Consider the following 20,523-nt stretch of genomic DNA (forward strand, 5'->3'; position numbering starts at 1 on the left):
GAAGGCCCAACATCAGGAGCTTGGGTTAAAAAGATAGGGCTAATAGATAATATGGAAGAGCTATACCAGGTCGGGGAAGATAAAATAGAAAGGTGTGTAAATATATGGAAAGATTGGACTGAATTTAAGAGTACAAGAAGATATACTGATTTGAGGATCAAAACCGAAATGGACTAAGTAAGGGGACAGAGGGGAAGAAGAAAGAGAAATATATAAGGGGGGGGGGAGAGGGAGGATTTACGTGGTATTTAGGCAAGATTTTGCTATGAATAAATGTTTGGATATTTTGTATAATGTGAAAGCGAAAAAAAGTATATTTAAAAAAAAAAAAAAAAAAACCTTCTTAAATTGACAGGGCTAATCTGTGCACCACATGAGCACATACTGTAGCCAGTCTATGGGTACCAGAATTATTGTTGGTTGGGATCAAATACTTATTTTACTGAACTGCAACTCCATTTATAACCTTTTGTATTGTGTTTTTTCAGGATTTTTGGTTGATATTTTGTCTCTATGGTTTAAAATCCACCTATGATAAAAAATTAGACTCTTCATTTCTTTGTAAGTGGGCAAACTTACAAAATCTGCAGGGGATCAAATAATTTTCCCCACTGTATATATGATTGATGTGTGTATTTATGATCTATTGAGATATAGATAGGGATATATAGATATATATCCCTATTTATTTTGTTTAATTTATGACTTATCACACAGTTTGTGAAAATGTCTTTAATGCTGCACTACAAACTATTTTCCTGTAAAAAAATTAGATTTTTTTTTTATATTAACAAGAATTTTAAAACATTTGCTATCTCCTGCTGCTTTTTTAAAAAGAAAACCAAATTTATTTCTTTAGGAGCTGTGGGAGCACAGATAGTGAAGACAGTCGAGACTCTGATGAAGAGGAAGAAGATTCTGGTGGTGGAGATGGTACAAATCCTTCCAATATTGAGTCTACGCCAGAAACATCAGGAGGTACCAGTTAAAGTTAACCTCGCCTAAAAACTGCCAACGATGAAAAACGCTGCCAAAATGAAATCACATGGTAGCGCCTGCAAGTATCTGTTTCAAACCACACCTGCTGTACCTAGGGAGCCTTGGCCTACATGTACAAAGGTCTTGAATTCTCTTTAAATTCAGATTAGGCTGTGTTCCCTTCTGGTGTTAATCCCCGCTCCCTCTCATTCAACTGTTAAATACCAAAACAGCTGAGACTTTGAGGATTTGATAGTTAAATGGCAGGGGGTGTGGCATAGCGTTAGAAAAAGATAGGATTAAAGTATAATTGCACAATTTGGACTGAGTTAGGGGAGACTTATAATAGTAGTTATACCTATGGGGAGCTCTGGACTACAAGCTGTCTGTACCCCAATCTGCCCACACTGATGCTGATTCAAATACTTTTAATGACAAACCCCAAAAAATAAATGCGGAGCTCTGGACTACAAGCTGTCTGTACCCCAATCTGCCCACACTGATGCTGATTCAAATACTTTTAATGACAAACCCCAAAAAATAAATGCGGGTTCAGTAGCTGCTGCTCACTAGTGACGAATAACCTTATAGACCACCAACCATATGTTTCCTAGATTCAAGGGTTGACCGCACTCACAAATCAAAGTTTATAATCTGAAATAATCCACACGTGTATGTGCTCATAAATTCACTCTCCTTTCTGTGCAAAAAAAAAAAAAAGGTGTTGATAGTGTGAAGAACACCAAGCCGGATGGATCCAAGCAGGAAAAATCCTAAAGATTGTTTTACCAAGCAAGTCGACAGCAGCTCTGTATACATCCACTCCTGCACGTCCTATAACGCAGTGAAGTGATCGGTGGTGAGCTGTATCCCTTCGACAGCGCATAACCGATCAGAGTAAAGGGCCAATGAGATTGGCTCTTTACCTTGTGATTAGCTGTTTCCAATCGCTGCTGATCCCATGTAAACAAATGCCGGTTATCGGCATTTCCTTTCCTCAGCGCTGTCACTGTCTGAGGAAAAGAAAATGGATAACTGCCTTTCCTGTGACTGGGTACATTCACACTATTAGGGGCACTGATCATCGGTGCCTTGATTATCCATGTTCATCAGTGCAGCCTAATCAGTGCCTTTTCACACTGTGAAGGAGAAAAATTACTTATTTGCAAAATTTTATAACAGAAAAAGTTTTTTTCAAAATGTTTGGCCGCCTTTCATTTGTTTAGCAAAAAATAACCCAGTGGTGATTAAATAACACCATAAGAAATCTCTATCTGTCTAGAAATGATAAAAATTTCATATGGGTAGTGTTGCAGGACCACGCAATTCAAAGTGCAAAAAAAAAATTGGTCTAGGCAAGAAGGGGGTAAAAATGCCCAGTAGGCAAGTGGTTAACTATATGCTGCTAGCGTTCGTAAATAGATGAGAAACTATATTATGTCTACTTGTTTTAACTTTTTTTTATTTATTTTTTTTATTCATAATCCTTTGACGACGACATAACACATGTATGTGGCACCACTGCACTGGGCTCTTTTCCCACGGGGCCGCATTAATGCATATCTCCCTTTTGTGCTCGGAGTGCGATGTGTGGCGTACTCCCAGCACAGAGACCGGCATCTCACCGAGAGCCCAGGGCCCCATACTAATGATCGAGACCCGAAACTACCAATTCTGGGTCACCTAATCGCTGTGGTAGCCTCTGATTGGCTACCACAGTGATCAGTCACTGTGAATGGAGAGGAAAGATGCAATGCATCTTTCTCCTTGCAGTGAAAAGAAAGTGTGTTAAATAATAAATACATTTAAAAAATAAAGAAAATACCTAGCTCAAGGTTTGATCAAGGTCAGTGCCAGGGTTAGCGTTTGGGTCAAGTCAGGGTCAGTATGTTTTTGGCAGGATTTTTTTTTTACTTTTAATTCGCATCTGTGTCAGTGTGTTTTACGTAGTAAAAAATAACAAATGCAAAATGCGCACTATTGTTTCCAGGCTGTATTACGGGTACAAATAACATACACATATGTGATATTGCTGCGTTCATCAGGAGCAGAAGAATTTATTTTGGGTTGTTCTTTGGTGGTAGGTTAGGGTAGTAAGCAGAAATATATATATTCTTTTACTATTTTTTCAGGATATATCCATTACCATTTACCACCAAATGAAAGCCCAATTTGTCCTGAAAAAAATACAGGGGTTACTTTAACCACTTGCCGACCGCCACATGTACATATACGTCGGCAGAATGGCACTGCTGGGCAAATGGGCGTACGTGTACGTCCCTTTGAATTTGCCGCCGTGTGGTCGCATGCACGCGACCTTGCCGCAAGCTTCGTGAGTAGGTTCGCGGGTCCCGCAGACTCTATGTCCGCGGGGATACCCATGATCGTCTCATGGAGAGGAAGAATGGGAAGATGCTAATGTAAACAAGCATCTCCCTGTTCTGCCTAGTGACACTGTCACTGATCATAGAGCTATGATCAGTGAAGTGTCACTCGTAGCCACGCCCCCTAACAGTTAGAATCACTCCCTAGGACACACTTAACCCCTTCTTAGCCAGCTAGTGGTTAACCCCTTCACTGCCAGTGTAATTTTTACAGTAATCAATGCTATTTTTTAGCATTGATCGCTGTAAAAATGACAATGGTCCCAAAAATGTGTCAAAATTGTCCGATGTGTCCGCCATAATGTCGCAGTCACGATAAAAATCGCAGATCACCGCCATTACTAGTAAAAACAAAATTAATAAAAATGCCATAAGACTAACCCCTATTTTGTAGACGCAATAACTTTTGCACAAACCAATAAACTTTCATTGCGATTTTTTTTTTTTTTTTTTACCAAAAATATGTAGAAGAATACGTATCGGCCTAAACTGAGGAAAAAATTAGTTTTTTTTTATATATTTTTGGGGCATATTTATTATAGCAAAAAGTAAAAAATAATGCATTTTTTCAAAATTGTCGCTCTATTTTTGTTTATAGCGCAAAAATTAAAAACAGCAGAGGTTTTCAAATACCACCAAAAGAAAACTCTATTTGTGGGAAAAAAAGGATGTCAATTTTGTTTGGGAGCCACGTCGCACAACCGCGCAATTGTCAGTTAAAGCGATGCAGTGCCGAATCGCAAAAAGTGCTCTGGTCTTTGGCCAGCCAGATGGTCCGGGGCTTAAGTGGTTAAGAGCCATAGCAGGTGGTGACGCGATTTCCGCCGACCACCTGCGATCGCGGACACGAGAGCCAGAGCGTTCTGTCTCTCCTCTCCTGTCAGAGCGTTCTATCTCTCCTCTCCTGTCAGAACCTTCTGTCTCTCCTCTCCTGTCAGAACCTTCTGTCTCTCCTCTCCTGTCAGAACCTTCTGTCTCTCCTCTCCTGTCAGAACCTTCTGTCTCTCCTCTCCTGTCAGAACCTTCTGTCTCTCCTCTCCTGTCAGAACCTTCTGTCTCTCCTCTCCTGTCAGAACCTTCTGTCTCTCCTCTCCTGTCAGAACCTTCTGTCTCTCCTCTCCTGTCAGAACCTTCTGTCTCTCCTCTCCTGTCAGAACCTTCTGTCTTTCCTCTCCTGTCAGAACCTTCTGTCTTTCCTCTCCTGTCAGAACCTTCTGTCTTTCCTCTCCTGTCAGAACCTTCTGTCTTTCCTCTCCTGTCAGAACCTTCTGTCTTTCCTCTCCTGTCAGAACCTTCTGTCTTTCCTCTCCTGTCAGAACCTTCTGTCTCTCCTCTCCTGTCAGATCGTCTCTTCCCAGTAAATGGGAACAGCGGTATGTCTCCTTCTCTAGTCAGTCCCATCCCCATACAGTTAGAAACGCACGAAGGAACACATTTAACCCCTTGATCGCCCCTAGTGTTAACCCCTTCCCTACCAGTGACCTTTATACAGTAATCAGTGCATTTTTATAGCACTGATCGCTGTATAAATGTCAATGGTCCCAAAAAAGTGTCCAATCTGTCTGCCGCAATGTCACAGTCCCGCTAAAAATCGCAGATCGCCTCTATTACTAGTAAAAAAAATGCCATAAATCTATTCCCTATTTTGTAGACGCTACAGCTTTTGCATGAACCAATCAATATACGCTTATTGGGATTTTTTTTACCAAAAATATGTAGAAGAATACATATCGGCCTAAACTAATAGAGATTTTGTGTTTTAACTTTTTTTTGGATACTTGTAGCAGAAAGTAAAAAATATATATATTTTTTTTGTTTTTCAAAATTGTTGATCTTTTTTTGTTTTTCAAAATTGTTGCTCTTTTTTTGTTTATAACGCAAAAAATAAAAACCACAGAGGTGGTGATCAAATACCACCAAGAGAATGCTCTATTTGTGGGCAAAAAAAAGACTTCAATTTTGTTTGGGTACAGCATTGCACGACCGCGCAATTGTCATTTAAAGCAACAGCGCCGTATCACAGAAAATGGCCTGGTCATGAAGGGGGCAAATCCTTCCGGTCCTTAAGTGGTTAAAGTGGATGTAAACCCAATGTCATCCTTTCTAAACTACTGCCATAGGGGTTATCTATAAGGATATACATGTCTCCCCTCTGTCTGTTATGAGAGCTGAAAAACTGCAGATTCTGTGGGTGGGTCTGTTGTCTGGAGCTTGGTGGGTGGAGTCGTGATGTCATTGGACTCCCCGCCCACCTCTACACTCCCCTTGTCAATATGCATTTTCTCCTGTGTATTTCTAACACTGAACTTCTGCTATGATCTCTAACATCCAGTGAAAAGACAGGAAAGTAACCACATGACTTCAGCATGCCAAATCATGCTGAGTTGTGGATCAGCCAATCCTTGCAGAGCTGCTGAAGAAAGGAGTGGGGGAGGGAATTAAAAAATCATGCATGTGTCTTAGGCTGTCACTCACAGCAAGGGGGAGTATTTGACAAAGTTTTTGTCAGTTTGTCAAGATTTCTCTCACTGAACAATAAAAGGGGATTGCTCAGAGATGGATTAACTCTGTGTGGCAAGACTGGGCTCAAATGATAGGAAATCTTATACTCTACAGTATGATATAAAAAAAAAAAAAATAAAATTTCGGGTTTACATCCACTTTAAAGTTGCAAAGTTGTGCTTAGGCATCAACCTTTTTTTTTTTCTTTTCATTTTCAATTCTCATACAAAACATTAAAAGATTATTTGTCCAATAGAATTCATTAATATACAAATCCTCCCTTGCCCTCACCCCTCCTGTTAACCTCCCTCTCTTCTCTCTAGCCCCTTCTATTATTTCCGAGATCTTTCTTTTATTCCATCAAACTTATCTTCACATTTCCCACCATTTCAACATATTTCATTATTTTAAATTTCGTCCAACTTTTCCAAACTTCCCACACTTTTTTACCCTGTTCACAATAGTTACCTCTCAGATGTTCCATTTTATGTCTCTTTTCAATTTTTCTCATCCATTCTATAACTGAGGGGCTTTCTTGCTCCTGCCATTGTTGTGGAACAAAGCTTTTATCTGCATATATTAAATGTGGTAACAAGGTATTTTTGTACTGGTTTATTGGGGTATCTATACTATAAAATAAACAAGTCCATGGATCTTCAGGGACTTCTATATTCATAATATCCTTAATCAATGATAATTCTTCATTTCGATGTATGGCGGTATTTCCGTTCCAGTCCAACACCAGTATTTTATATATATATTCGAGAAATGGTGATAATACATTTTCTCCATATCTTATTGGTTGCGGTAGCGATGCTACAAAATGCTTTAACTGGAAATAATGCTATTCAGCGATCACCATCAATTCTTTCTTGTGTTTTATATCTTGTAAGGGGAGTATTTTTCCATTATATCCTTCAACTGTGCATCTTTATCTTTTATCCAATCCCCATATAAACTTTCTTTCCCCGGTGCAAAATAACTAGTGCCCTTTAAAGGGAATGGTGAGTTAAACTTCCACTTTGATTTTTTATGTATTAAATCCCATATTTTTAATACCTCCAGTGTCGGTGCATCTGTTTCAGTGCCCAGTTCCATTTATTGTGCAGAAATCAACACAATTTTACTCAGCAGTGCTCCACTCATTGTTTTCTCTATTTGTACCAACCTATTTCCTTTGTGTCTTTTCTCCAATCTAATACCCGTGAAATTAATACAGAATCATAATATGCTTTAACATCCGGTACAGCTAAGCCCCCTTGCAGTTTGCTTTTACTTACTACTGAGAACTTTATTCTGTTTTTTTGGTTTTTTTCTGCCAAAAAGATGATAGTATCTTAAAATATGTTTGAGGTATAGGAATTGGGAGCATTTGCAATTTATACCTAATTTTTGGTAGTATTGTTATCTTTATCATATTCACTCAGCCCATCCAAGAAGAGGGGTCTTGTTGATAAATGTTTTTATTTTTGTCTTAATTTTGTTGAGAAGAGGTATATAATTTGGTATATTTTCCCCAATGTTGGTGTCTGTTTTATTCCTAAGTATTTGAATTCTGTTTTCCATGTAAATGGGAATTCTCGTTTTAGCTCCTGCTTTTTTTGTTTACGAACATTTAAATTAAAAATCTCAGATTTTACCAAGTTAAGTTTTAAATTCGACATTTCTCCTTCTTTTTTCAATAATTTCATTAAGTTTTTGATAATGTTATTCTAGGGTTGGAGATGTAAAACAAAACATCGTCTACATAAGCTGCAATCTTATGTTCCTCATCTCCTATCCTGATAACTTTTATATCTACACAGTTTTGAATTGTTGGTAATAAGGGCTCCAATGAGAGAACAAATAATAGGGCGGAGAGGGGACAACCCTGTCTTGTTCCATTAAACATTTCAAATGGTGTAGATAGCATTCCATTTATCTTTATCATTGCAGTTGGATAGTTATAATGTTCTAATCCAACTTATTATCCTCGAGCCAATTTCTACTGCTTCTAGTGTACTCATCATAAATCCCCAGTCTACCCTGTTAAATGCTTTTTCAGCATCTATTGACAGGAGAAGAGTTGGTGACCCACTTCCACTAATTTTGTTTAACAGGAGAAGTGTTCTTACTCCATTATCTCTCCCTTCCCACTACAAATCCTACCTGGTCTGTATGTATTAGCTCCCTCATCAGATCTTTCATCCTCGTTGCTAATATTTTAGCTAATAGTTTAGTATCTGCATTTAATAATGCTATCGGTCTATAGCTTGAGCATAGGGTTGCATCTTTCCCTTCTTTAAGTATAACGGTGATGGAGGCTAATAATGCTTCCCTTCTCATCTTAAAGTTTATTCCTAGCCAGTTCATATACTAACATATTTTTGTTATTAACACTTCTTTAAAATAAAGTGTTGTAAACCCGTCTGGGCCTGTGCTTTTCCCCATTGCTGTTTATTTTAATGCTTTGTTTAGAGGTATATGCTGTACCTATAATATGCTATAGGTTTTTCTAGTCCCTTTAAATTTTCTTCTGAGATTTTAGGTTGTCTAGCCTCTCTTAAATAGTCCCTTATCTTCTCTAATTGCTTCCATTTCCTATGACCCCTTTTCGCTTTATAGCATGCAATGTGCTAGAGTTGCACGATTCTGGCCAAAATGAGAATCACGATTTATTTTTATTTTTTTTAATCTTTCACATTATACAAAAAAATGGGCTAACTTTACTGGTTAGTTTTTTTTTTTTTTTTTAATTCATTAAAGTAATTTTAACTTTCTCTTGATGTCTGTGGCTTCAGAAGAGCGTAGAGAATTCTTTGCATAGAAAGAATTGTGAAACACTTTAGTGAAGATAGCGATAACGATTCTTGGCGATTAATTGTGCAGCTCTACAATGTGCCATAATAATTTAGGAATACTGAGGCTATTTTAGACGTTAAGAATATCATCCCTCCCCCTTATCGTTTCTTTTCTCTGACATTTATGGATTTTTTCTTTCTCAGCATTCTCGCTAAGTATTTTCCTGATTTATTCCCCTTTGGTATATCTCCTTTGCTATTCTGTTAAATACTCGTCTAGTCTCTTGTTCCATGTTTTAGCATATATCTTTTTATCACTAAAGCATGTTGGCCCACAGTATCTGTTTTTTGTTCAAGGTCATAGATTTCTTTTATTAGTGATTCCTTTTTCTTAGTTCTTGCCTCCTTATGGGCCTCCCAAACTGCGTCTTTCAATACCTCATAAGATTCATTTAATTTAAAATATTGTTCCAATTCTTTTTTTATCCTCTTCCACTTCTTTATCCTGCAGTAACTCCTTGTTTATTCTCCATATATTCATATGTTTTAAAGTTCCCGGTACCCTCATTTTCATTGACACTGGGGCATGATCTGATATTGATGATATCTCTAAAAACAAACCGAGAGAACATCAAACGAACATCAACATTTGTTTTATCCCTAGGTGTGAAAGATTTAAGTTCCTTCCTTTTTTCTGGCCTAGGCCAAAATTATTTCATACATCCTAGGAGTTTTCATGGCATTTTTTTCTTTTTTTTTTTCATCTGGAGGGGGGGCCGGGCCTATCTCAGTTAAGTACATCCACTTGCGTATGCTTGAGCTAGAGGCAGATGAATTCCAGGAAGTAAATGCTACTTGAATCCTTTGCCCTTACTTAAGATGGCCGTGGCTAGAAATGCTAGTGACGTGTTTTTCAAAGTGATTTCTTAACAAAAAAAGCACAGAGATGGATGGATAGGTTAGCTTGCTTTGAATATTACAAATTAATTAAATTGTGTTTTCATTTGGTGGTGCTCAGATACAGTTAAGTTCTGTTTTAAGATCTAAAATCAATAACCATTTATAAAACATTACCGAATTACTGAAGAATCAACTTAAGTTTGGTAGCATTTTTCACAGTCAAAAATGTTTTATATTTACGTTAATTTGCACTGATACAGCATCCATTCAGTAGTACAATAAAATATTCTATTTAAATGGTACCAAAGATATTCATAGACAGTTAATTTTATCAAATAAGCTGGTCTTGTGTTTCTTGCTCATACTTGATTTTTATAGGCATATATTTTTTTGTTTTCAAGAAAGAAAAAAGGTAAACAATAAGACCATGTCCAAATGGGGTACATGAAAAATTACATGTTGATATAGGTATTCCAATCCTAAGCCAAGGTATCGTGGTGTATCAGAACAGTGTTGTCAGGTTGTATTAAAACCCTAAGGGTTTGAGAAGTAAAAGGTGTGTTCAGTGCAGGCACGTGTAAAACCCGAGTAGTGTGTGTGTGTGTGTGTGTGTGTGTATATATATATATATATATATATATATAATATAATGTTCAGACTAGGTATAGGTTTGAGGGAGAAAGGGGGCAAGCAAAAGGGCACTAGGCCCATTAAATAAGGACAAGTAGAAAAGAAAGAAAACTATGTAGACTTAGGTTTGCCATTGAGTGTAAATAAATTATGCAATAATGCACATTTAAAGGAGGAGTAAGGAGAGATAAGAAAAGATAATCCAATAGTGGCTATGTATGACTCGATAAAGTTGTCCACCTAACTGCATGAGGATGTTATAGTAGGGAAGGTTGAGGGGCCTGTCTGAGTGGAGAGCAAAGTCTTTAAAATGTTAAATGATGCAAAATGGATCCACACTAATCATAAGATTTTAAATTTCTTATAAGAATCAGTCCATTGCTAACATCTCCACCATTCTTATTATGTTATTTACTGTGAATACCCAAAGCGATAAGGGGGGAGTAGTAGGGGATTTCCAGAAAATGGGTATTGTCTTGCGGCCAAAAAAAAATGTTTCAATAAACTCAGTTTTTGGGAACCCACTTCCTGGGAGAATGGATAGCCGTGCTTTTTTTCAGGAGAGGGAGTTAGACACTTATATATCCCAGTTTTTCTCAACATCATTTAAGTTCATTTTTTTCCTCATTAATGTACACACAGCACCCCATTTTGACAGAAAAACACAGAATTGTTGACATTTTTACAGATTTGTTAAAAAAGAAAAACTGAAATATCACATGGTCCTAAGTATTTAGACCCTTTGTTCAGTATTTAGTAGAAGCACCCTTTTGATCTAATACAGCCATGAGTCTTTTTGGGAAAGATGCAACAAGTTTTTCACACCTGGATTTGGGGATCCTCTGCCATTCCTCCTTGCAGATCCTCTCCATTTCTGTCAGGTTGGATGGTAAACTTTGGTGGACAGCCATTTTTAGGTCTCTCCAGAGATGCTCAATTGGGTTTAGGTCAGGGCTCTAGCTGGGCCATTCAAGAACAGTCACAGAGTTGTTGTGAAGCGACTCCTTCGTTATTTTAGCTGTGTGCTTAGGGTCATTGTCTTGTTGAAAGGTAAACCTTTGGCCCAGTCTGAGGTCCTGAACACTCTGGAGAAGGTATTCGTCCATGATATCCCTGTACTTGGCCGCATTCATCTTTCCCTTGATTGCAACCAGTCGTCCTGTCCCTGCAGCTGAAAAACACCCCCACGGCATGGTGCTGCCACCACCTTCTACAACTTTCTACAACTTTCTCCCATCTCCCGACTGCATCTCTGGAGCTCAGCCACAGTGATCTTTGGGTTCTTCTTTACCTCTCTCACCAAGGCTCTTCTCCCCCGATAGCTCAGTTTGGCTGGACGGCCAGCTCTAGGAAGGGTTCTGGTGGTCCCAAACGCCTTCCATTTAAGGATTATGGAGGCCACTGTGCTCTTAGGAACCTTAAGTGAAGCAGAAATTTTTTTGTAACCTTGGCCATATCTTTGCCTTGCCACAATTCTGTCTCTGAGCTTTTCGGGCAGTTTTTGACGTCATGATTCTCATTTGCTCTGACATGCAATGTGAGCTGTAAGGTCTTATATATACAGGTGTGTGGTTTTCCTAATCAAGTCCAATCAGTATAATCAAACACAGGTGGACTCAAATTAAGGTGTAGAACCATCTCAAGGATAATCAGAAGAAATGGACAGCACCTGAGTGAAATATGAGTGTCACAGCAAAGGGTCTGAATACTTAAGACCATGTGATATTTCAGTTTTTCTTTTTTAATAAATCTGCCTACAAATTATGTCACATAAGAATGTTTTTTTAAAATATATATTTTAATTATCAGTTCTTACACTTGCACACTTTGTAAACATGCACAAAGTCAGGGATTTTGTAGGATTAGTCATGTGTATGATTAAATAATTATACCAAACAGGTGCTAATCATCAATTTCATGTGTAGCTTGAAATGCGGTCATTTTATTTTTTTTTTATTTTAGTTGTTACTTATATAGCGCCGTCAATTTACGCAGTGCTTTACATATACATTTTACATTCACATCAGTCCCTACCCTCAAGGAGCTTACAATATAAGGTCCCTAACTCGCATTCATACATACTAGGGACAATTTAGACAGGATTCAATTAACCTACCAGCATGTCTTTGGAGTGTGGAAGGAAACCGGAGTACCCGGAGGAAACCCACGCAGGCACAGGGAGAACATGCAAACTACAGGCAGGTAGTGTCGTGGTTGGGATTCGAACCAGCGACCCTTTTTACTGCTAAGCAAAAGTGCTATCCACTAAACCACTGTGCCGCCCCCATTATCGGAAACAGCTGTGTATGAGGCTTAAAACTGAGTGAAGAACAGCCAAACTCTGCTACTAAGGTGAGGTTGTGGAAGACAGTTTCATGTCTTAGGTCATACACCATGGCAAGACAGAGCACAGCAACAAGATGCAAGGTATTTATACTGCATGGGCAAGGTCTCCCAGGCAAAGATTTTAAAGCAGACTGGGGTTTCAAGATGTGCTGTTCAAGCTCTTTTCAAAAGCACAAAGAAATGGTTAATGTTGAGGACCGAAGACGCAGTGGTCTGCCAAAGGAACTTAATGCAGCAGATGAAAGACACGTACTTGCTTCCCTTCAACATCGGAAGATGTCCAGCAGTGCCATCAGCACAGAACTGTCGGAAACCAGTGGGACCCAGGTACACCCATCTGTCCGGAGAAATCTAGCCAGAAGTGGGCTTTGTGGAAGAATTGTGGCCAAAAAGCGTACCCCCGTAATTGAAACAAGGCTAAGCGACTCAATGCATGAAAACATAGAAACTAGGGTGTAGAAAAATGAGAGCAGGTGCTCCGGACCGATGAGTCAAAATTTGACATATTTGGCTGTAGGAGGAGGCATTTTTTTGCCGAAGGGCTGGAGATCGGTTCAATCATGAGTGTCTGCAGGCAACAGTAAAACATGGTGGAGGTTCCTTGCAATTTTTTGGCTGCATAAATGGAGTTGGAGATTTAATCAGGATCAATCCTCAATGCTGAGAAATGCAGGCATATATTTATCAATCATGCCATACCATCAGGGAGGCATGCGATGGGCCCTAGATGTATTCTGCAGTAGGACAATGACCCCAAACATACAGGCAGAGTCCTGAAAGTGATTGGTTTGGCCTCCACAGAGCCCTGATCTCAATATAATTGAGTCTAAGATTGTATGAAGAGACATTAGGATTCGAGGCAGCCTACATCCACAGTTCTCCAAGATGTTTTGATCAACCTACCTGCCGAGTTCCTTTAAAAACTGTGTGCAAGTGTACCAAGAAGAATTGATGCTATTTTGAAGGTAGAGTGGCCACACCAAATCAAAAATCGTATATGATATCCACACTAACACATATAAATTACAAATGAGCAGCTGCTTAAGCAATCTGTGACACTAAATGCAGGAATTGTGATTAAATGAAGCAGCACTAAAAAAATTGAACTCCATATTGTGAAAACACAGAAATAAATCCATGTAAAAACATCAAACTTTATTAGATGAAAAAACATGTATAAAGAATTCACACCAAAGGGCTAAAAAGGAAAAATATGTGAAACAAAGTCCAAAGGAAACAAATCATCCACGATTGACTCGCTCCACCAGTGTCCCCGCAATCACAATTCATAGTGCTTCCATCACCAGGTGACACCAAGTATTAAAGCCTCTTACCGGATCCTGTGGACCATCATATAGTATAGTCAAATGTGCATGTTACATCTTCTTATGAAGGGAACCTCCAAAGCGCCAAATGTGATCCAGTCAGGGTTGGTTCATCAGGATGAAAAATAAAAAGCATATATGCCCATAGTGTAACCCATAAACATTTTTCTCTTTCGTTCATTGACGGACACAGCTCCATTAATCTTGACCGTAGGGTTATTAAGCCACCTTCAGGAGAGGCCTAGGCAGAACATGTATTACATGTGAAAAACAGAACTGTACAGCTCTGCCCAGGGGGCTGTCCCTCTGGCAATAAGCCCTCAGCCTACTTCCTGCAGTTTTTTTCTGCCTAGTGAAGGAGAAGGACCTAAGCACCCTGTCGGCACCATCGGTCCTGGGGATTTTTTTTCTGGATTTTTGCCTTTTGCTCAAGATTTTAAGATCCTGTGATCTTCTATCAACAGCCGACTGGGTGACAGGCTGGATAATATAGATCCTTGTAGTCTCCCCAGCCTGGCCATTGAGCGTGTGCAGGCCCTATCTACGCGCTGGGTCGGCCACGACATGCCCCTCAGGCTCTAGGGGCGGCCGGTGAGCGCAATGCTCCGGGGCACACATATGACCGGACTACGGATGTCTTTGTCACAGTGTGCCGTGGCCCGCAGCCACCCTGTACTGCTCGGGTGTGGGTCTGTGATGGGATGCCTCCAGCTCGTCCAGATGGTAAGTACAACTCTTCCTGTCTCGGGAGGACAGAGCAGCTGGGCATTCCCTGGGCGTTCAATTAGGGGGTCCCTCTTCTCCCTTTCTTCTCCCTGATGCGGCAGGATCCTCTGCCGAGGTGGCGGTCCCTTTTGGGTCCCGTAAGCCAGCCCGTACACCTAAGGTGTTTCCGTATCTGACTGACTTTGATAAGTTTATATACAAGGAATGGGGAAGCCCGCAACTGACCTTTTCGGTCCCAAAAAGAATGGCGGTGCGTTACCCCTTTGAGGAGAGCCTTCTTAAAAAATGGTCGACTCTCTTTGGTGGCTGAGATCTCTGGCCCTTCGGTCCGGGAAATCGTTCCTACCTCTTCATTGGACGGTGATCACAACGGACGCCAGCCTGACCGGCTGGGGTGGAGTATTGGAATTGCATTCAACCCAGGGCCTCTGGTTGAGGGAGGAATCCCAGTTACCGATCAATATGCTCGAGCTTCGAGAGATCAGGCTATGCCTCTCCACATGGTCGATGAGACTACAAGGACGTCCGATCAGAATTCAGTCATACAACGCCACGGCAGTGGCATATGTCAACCATCAAGGAGGAACAAGAAGCTCGGCTGCAGAACGGGAGGTCGCTCACATCCTTCGGTGGGCAGAGTGACACGTACCAGCCCTGTCGGCCATATACATCCCGGGAGTAGAAAACTGGCAGGCGGACTATCTAAGTCGTCAGATGCTGGACCCAGGAGAATGGTCTCTGCATCCGGAGGTGTTCAGGCTTCTTTGCCTGCGGTGGGGCACACCAGATGTGGACCTTCTGGCCTCTCGGCTCAATAGGAAGGTGCAGAGGTTCGTGTCCAGGACAGGAGATCCTTGGGCGGATGCGTCAGGTGCATTGGTGGCTCCAAGGGAGCAGTACCGGCTGACTTACGCCTTCCCTCCGCTCAAACTGTTACCCCGTCTGCTCCGCAGAGCGGAGGCCGAGGGGATTCCAGTAATACTGATTGCCCCAGATTGGCCTCGGCGTCCTTGGTACACTGAGTGGCAGATGCTCCTTGGCGGTTGCCGATGCGGGAGGACCTCCTATCGCAAGGTCCGATACTCCATCCTGCTTTACCGTTGCTGTTTTTAACGGCATGGCTGTTGAAAGCCAGGTGCTAAGGAACCGAGGTCTGTCAGACTCAGTAATTTCCACTATGCTGAGGGCACGAAAATCTTCCCGGAAGATAAACCATCGTACGTGGAAGGCTTATATCTCCATGTGTGAGGAAATGGGGTGGCGCCCACGCACCTATTCCAAGGGACAGATATCAGCCTTGGCTGTTTTTTTCCAACGACCCTTGGCGTCTCACTCATTGGTGAGCACTTTTGTGCAAGGGGTTCGACATGTAGTCCCTCCGGTATGTCCACCCCTACCTCTGTGGGATCTGAACCTGGTGCTATCAGCGCTTCAGAAACTGCCATTTGAAAACATCAGGGAAATTGCTTGACAATTGTTGACTCTTTCTCAGAAAGTGGTCTTTTTAGTGGCTATTACATCTGCCAGGAGGGTTTCTGAGCTGGCGGCCTTGTCTTGCAAGTCGCCCTATCTGGTTATCCACAGAGATAAGGTGTTGTTGCGTCCGCATCCTTCCTTTCTGCCGAAGGTGGTTTTGGCCTCCCACCTCAATGAAGACATTGCATTACCATCTCTGTGTCCTAAGCCGACACATCCTAAGGAGGTGGCCCTCAATTCCCTGGACGTGGTCCCGGCTCTAAGGGTATATCTGTCTGCCACGGCTCCCTTCTGGAAGTCAGATTCTCTGTTTGTTTCGGTGGCTGGTCCAAAAAAAGGGCTGGCGGTCTTGTCGACCACCATTTCCAGGTGGATCAGACAGATCGTGGTCCAGGCTTATGCCTTGAAGGGGCAGGTGCCCCCCTTTCCTGTCAGGGCCCATTCCACCAGGGCAATTGGGACCTTTTGGGCTTTCAGACATCAAGCGTCCGTCTCCCAGGTGTGTAAGGCGGCGACTTGGTTGTCCGTTCACACTTTTACAAAGTTCTACAAAGTTGATGTAAACGCATCTTGCCTTCTTTGCCTGCTTTGGCCGCAAAGTTTTGCAGGCGGCCGTGTAATCGTTGCAATTTACACCCTTTCCTTTTGTCAGAGAAAGTTACATTTTGAATGTCAATGCATTCTGATGCATATGTTGACCGCAAGTTCTGCTGCGGCTGGTTCAGGTGGTGACTCCTCCTCCGTTGGGGAGCACCTCTGGTTGTGGGTGGAGTTATGTTTGCTGTTCCCACCCCTCGTTATGACACTGCTTGGGGACGTCCCTACGGTCAAGATTAATGGAGCTGTGTCTGTCAATGAACGAAAGAGAAAATAGGATTTTTGTACTCACCGTAAAATCCTTTTTTCTGAAGTTCATTGACGGACACAGCACCCACCCCTCCTATTAGTTTACGTTATACTGCTTGTTGAGCTTGTTACTGAGCTGCAGGAAGCAGGCTGAGGGGTTATTTCCAGAGGGACCGCCCCCTGGGCAGAGCTGTACAGTTCTGTTGTTTTTCACATGTAATACATGTTCTGCCTAGTCCTCTCCTGAAGGTGGCGTAATAACCCCTCGGTAAAGATTAATGGAGCTGTGTTCTTCAATGAACTTCAGAGAAAAGGATTTTACGTGAGTACAAAAATCCTATTATTCAAAAAATAACAAGTAAAACTTGCAAAGGGAATCACATTAAGCAAATCCTTGGGCAATAGGTTTAAAAAACTTGCATATAGCAATGAAAACGGATACAATTGCTCTCCCAAAAAGCAGCAGGCTGTGTGGCTGCACCAAGCTCAACCGCCGGTCAGCAAGCGTGTGATGATGAAGAGGTGTAGCCACGCCCAACTAGTTTCGTCAGGGGACTGGCTTACTGGTCACACCAAATGTCAATTAAGAATTATCTTCAACATAAAGAAGGATGATGAGTTCTGGAAGTGATGATTTAGCCCCCACAGAGCCCTAATCGTAGCATTATGGAGTGTCTGGGATTGCATAAAGAGGCAGAAGAAATTGAGGGAGCCTATATCCACAAGATCTGTGATTAGTTCTCCAAGTTTTAAAGAGGATCATCACTACTTCCAACCAGCCCAGGTGAATAAACGATAAGGAGCAGCCTCAGCCTACATGTCTTCACCAAACCACACACCCTGATAGATCTCACCCCGTCTGGGGAGACATGCATTAGTGTGCGGTTCGGTGGAGACATGTAGACTAAAGGCTGCTCCTTATCGTTTATTCACCTGGGCTGGTTGGTAATAACGGCACTCATTTCCCCTTTACATTTACTGGCCCTCTGGATTGGTATTGGGATAAGCCTGCACCCCATGCTCTGAGACACACAGATATGCTTTCACTTCTACTTTGAGCATCGCAAAAAGAATATAATAGATGATGCTGTTTTAAAGGCAAGGGGTTATCGCACTAAATATTGATTTGGTTTGGATTTCTTTTCTGTTCATTTACTTTCCATTTTATTGATAAAAAATAAACTAACACTTTTTATAGTTCTGAAAGCATTTTTAACTTGCAGCATTGTTTTCCACACCTACCTAAAACTTTTGCACAGTAGTGTATTTGACATCACCTGGGATGGCCAAGAGGTGAGTAGGTGCCGGCAGGGAACAGAGCGCCACAAAAGAACTGATCACAGCCTCTTCCCTGCCTAGCTCTGCATGAGAAGCAACCTGCTGCAGTTGTAATCTGCCCTTCCATGTGCCCCATGTGCTGGATTCTGCTTCCAAATGACGTCTCCTCCTTCCATGTAACAAGCCCTGCTATGTAATGTGCCCTGCTGATACCCCCCCCCCATGTAGTGTACCCTCCTGACTCTGCCCTACTGTCCCCCCTGTACACTGCTTATCTCACGTTGGACCCAGAATTGGCCTTCTCTGCAGATAAAAGCAAACGCACGATTCACATTAAATAGTTATGTTTTAACATTGATTCTGTTATTTAATGTTATTTCTAAAAATTGTTACATCAGCAGCTCACTGATCAGACCAATGTTCCGTGAGCTGTGGATGTGAATATTATTTCAGGGGTTCCCTGAGATCTCAGACCTTTTGCCAAGGGTTGCTCCAAGTTAAAAAGGTTGAGAAACCTTGATATATCCTATTCTGTATGTCAAATACTGCATTCCACAAAGGATTGATCATACAGCATTCCCACTTAGACCCCTTTCACACCGAGGGCGTTTTGCAGGCGCTGTAGCGTTAAAAATAGTGCCTGCAATCCACCCTCAAACAGCTGCTCCATTGTTTCCAGTGTGAAAGCCCGAGGGCTTTCACACTGGAGCGGTGCGCTGGCAGGACATCAGGAAAAGTCCTGCCAGCAGCTTCTTTGGAGCGGTGTGTTTACCGCTCCTCCACCGCTGCGCCCCATTGAAATCAATGGGGCAGTGCTGTGATACCACCGCTATTGTGGGCGGTTTTAACCCCTTCTCGGCCGCTAGCGGGGGGGTAAAAGCGCCCCGCTAGCGGCCAAAATGCGCCGCAAATCCGACGGTAAAACTCCGCTGAAAATAACGGCGTTTTAGCGCTGACGCTATGGGCGGCTCGGTGTGAAAGGGGTCTAAATATGAAGGGATGTACCCTTTTTAGTGGCCACATCTCCAACAGTCAGCTGCCTCTCATGGAAACCATCAGTATAAGAAAACTGGGTCTTTGTACCATCTAGCGAGTATTTTGAGTCATTTTTTTTGTACATAGCTGGAAACACAAGATTTGTGAGTGAATAGGAATGAAGTGTTTCATTCTTCTGAGGTGAGATAATGCCCAAGGCCCTCAGCCCATGTCTTTGTAGAATAATGTAAAGAGGTATTGGATGTAAAGTGAATGAGTTTATATATGGTGGTGAGTGCGTCTCTGGAAACTTCCAAGAGGGAGCACAGTCTCTCAAAATCCAATAAAGGGCGGTTGGTTAAAGAAGAACCATGCAATTGCTTGCAAACAGAAGTCAAATGAAATCAGGTGAGCCAATCTGCATTACCAGTCCCCTCAGAAGGAGAAGATCTAGGTAGCGTGAATAAAGGACCTACCATCTTTGATTTTTAAGCACACCATCAGTAAATGTTTAGTATAATCGTTTTGCTAAAAAATACATTTTTCTATTTACAATTATATGCTACATAGCTTGCAGAAAATGCAGAATACTCCTAAAGCATATTTCCAATTTTGCTGTCAAATGTGAGAAAACCCACTACAAGTTTGTTTTCATTCACACAGAATGCCTTTTTTTTTTTTTTTTTTTTTTTTTTAAATGCCTCTTACTTTTTAGACGTTTCTTAACGAAATGTGTTATGGCTTGTTATGTTATGTTATGTGTTTTTTTTTTTTTTTAACAATGTCAGAGAGTCTGTCCTAAGACTGTCCTCATTAACATACATATAGTAAAAAGTGGAGCGCTAAGTGGCATATGTATGAAACAAATATTGAATATGAGCAATACCAACACGTTGTGGGCATATAAGTGCCGTGATGGAATAGGTTGTATGCCAAATAACGTGAATATGTGCCAATACATCATATGTGCAAAATCGATGACTGCATAGCCGCTCATTAACATACAGCATACAATGCAAGAAGTCTACCCTCTAAACCTTTAACACAACAGCAAACACAGCTGCTCAGCCCCCTTATGAACAAAGAGAACTATGTAGAATTTTTTTTTCTTGCTGGAGGGTCCTTAATAGAGCATCTAAAAAAGGTAAGTTAAAATATTTAGGTTTTTTTTTTTTTAAAGAGAAGTATGTTAAATGTTAAAATAAATAAAAAATCATACTTGCCTAGAAAGCTGCAGCACCGATCCCAGCTGCAGCTGTCCCCCGTCGCCTCGAAGACAAAGAACCGAGTGATCATACCCCACTGAGCCTGCAGAGAGCTGGTGACTGTTCGTCACCAGCTCTCTGCTTTGCCCCTCCAGCGCTCACTGGTGCACCA

General features: G+C 41.4%; 1 protein-coding gene across 4 annotated transcripts in view; it reads left to right on the plus strand.

Annotated features, from left to right (window-relative positions):
• PPP6R1 (protein phosphatase 6 regulatory subunit 1) overlaps positions 1-20,523 on the plus strand; it is a 319,943-nt gene that overhangs the window by 255,698 nt on the left and 43,722 nt on the right. For all 4 annotated transcript variants that reach the window (XM_073602816.1, XM_073602818.1, XM_073602817.1 and 1 more), the window contains one exon: positions 860-978. In XM_073602816.1, the coding sequence (XP_073458917.1) occupies positions 860-978 (119 nt within the window). The remainder of the gene's footprint in view (positions 1-859; positions 979-20,523) is intronic.

The sequence above is a fragment of the Aquarana catesbeiana genome, linkage group LG10 (genome assembly GCF_042186555.1).
Source record: "Aquarana catesbeiana isolate 2022-GZ linkage group LG10, ASM4218655v1, whole genome shotgun sequence".
NCBI classification, from domain to species: Eukaryota; Metazoa; Chordata; class Amphibia; order Anura; family Ranidae; genus Aquarana; species Aquarana catesbeiana.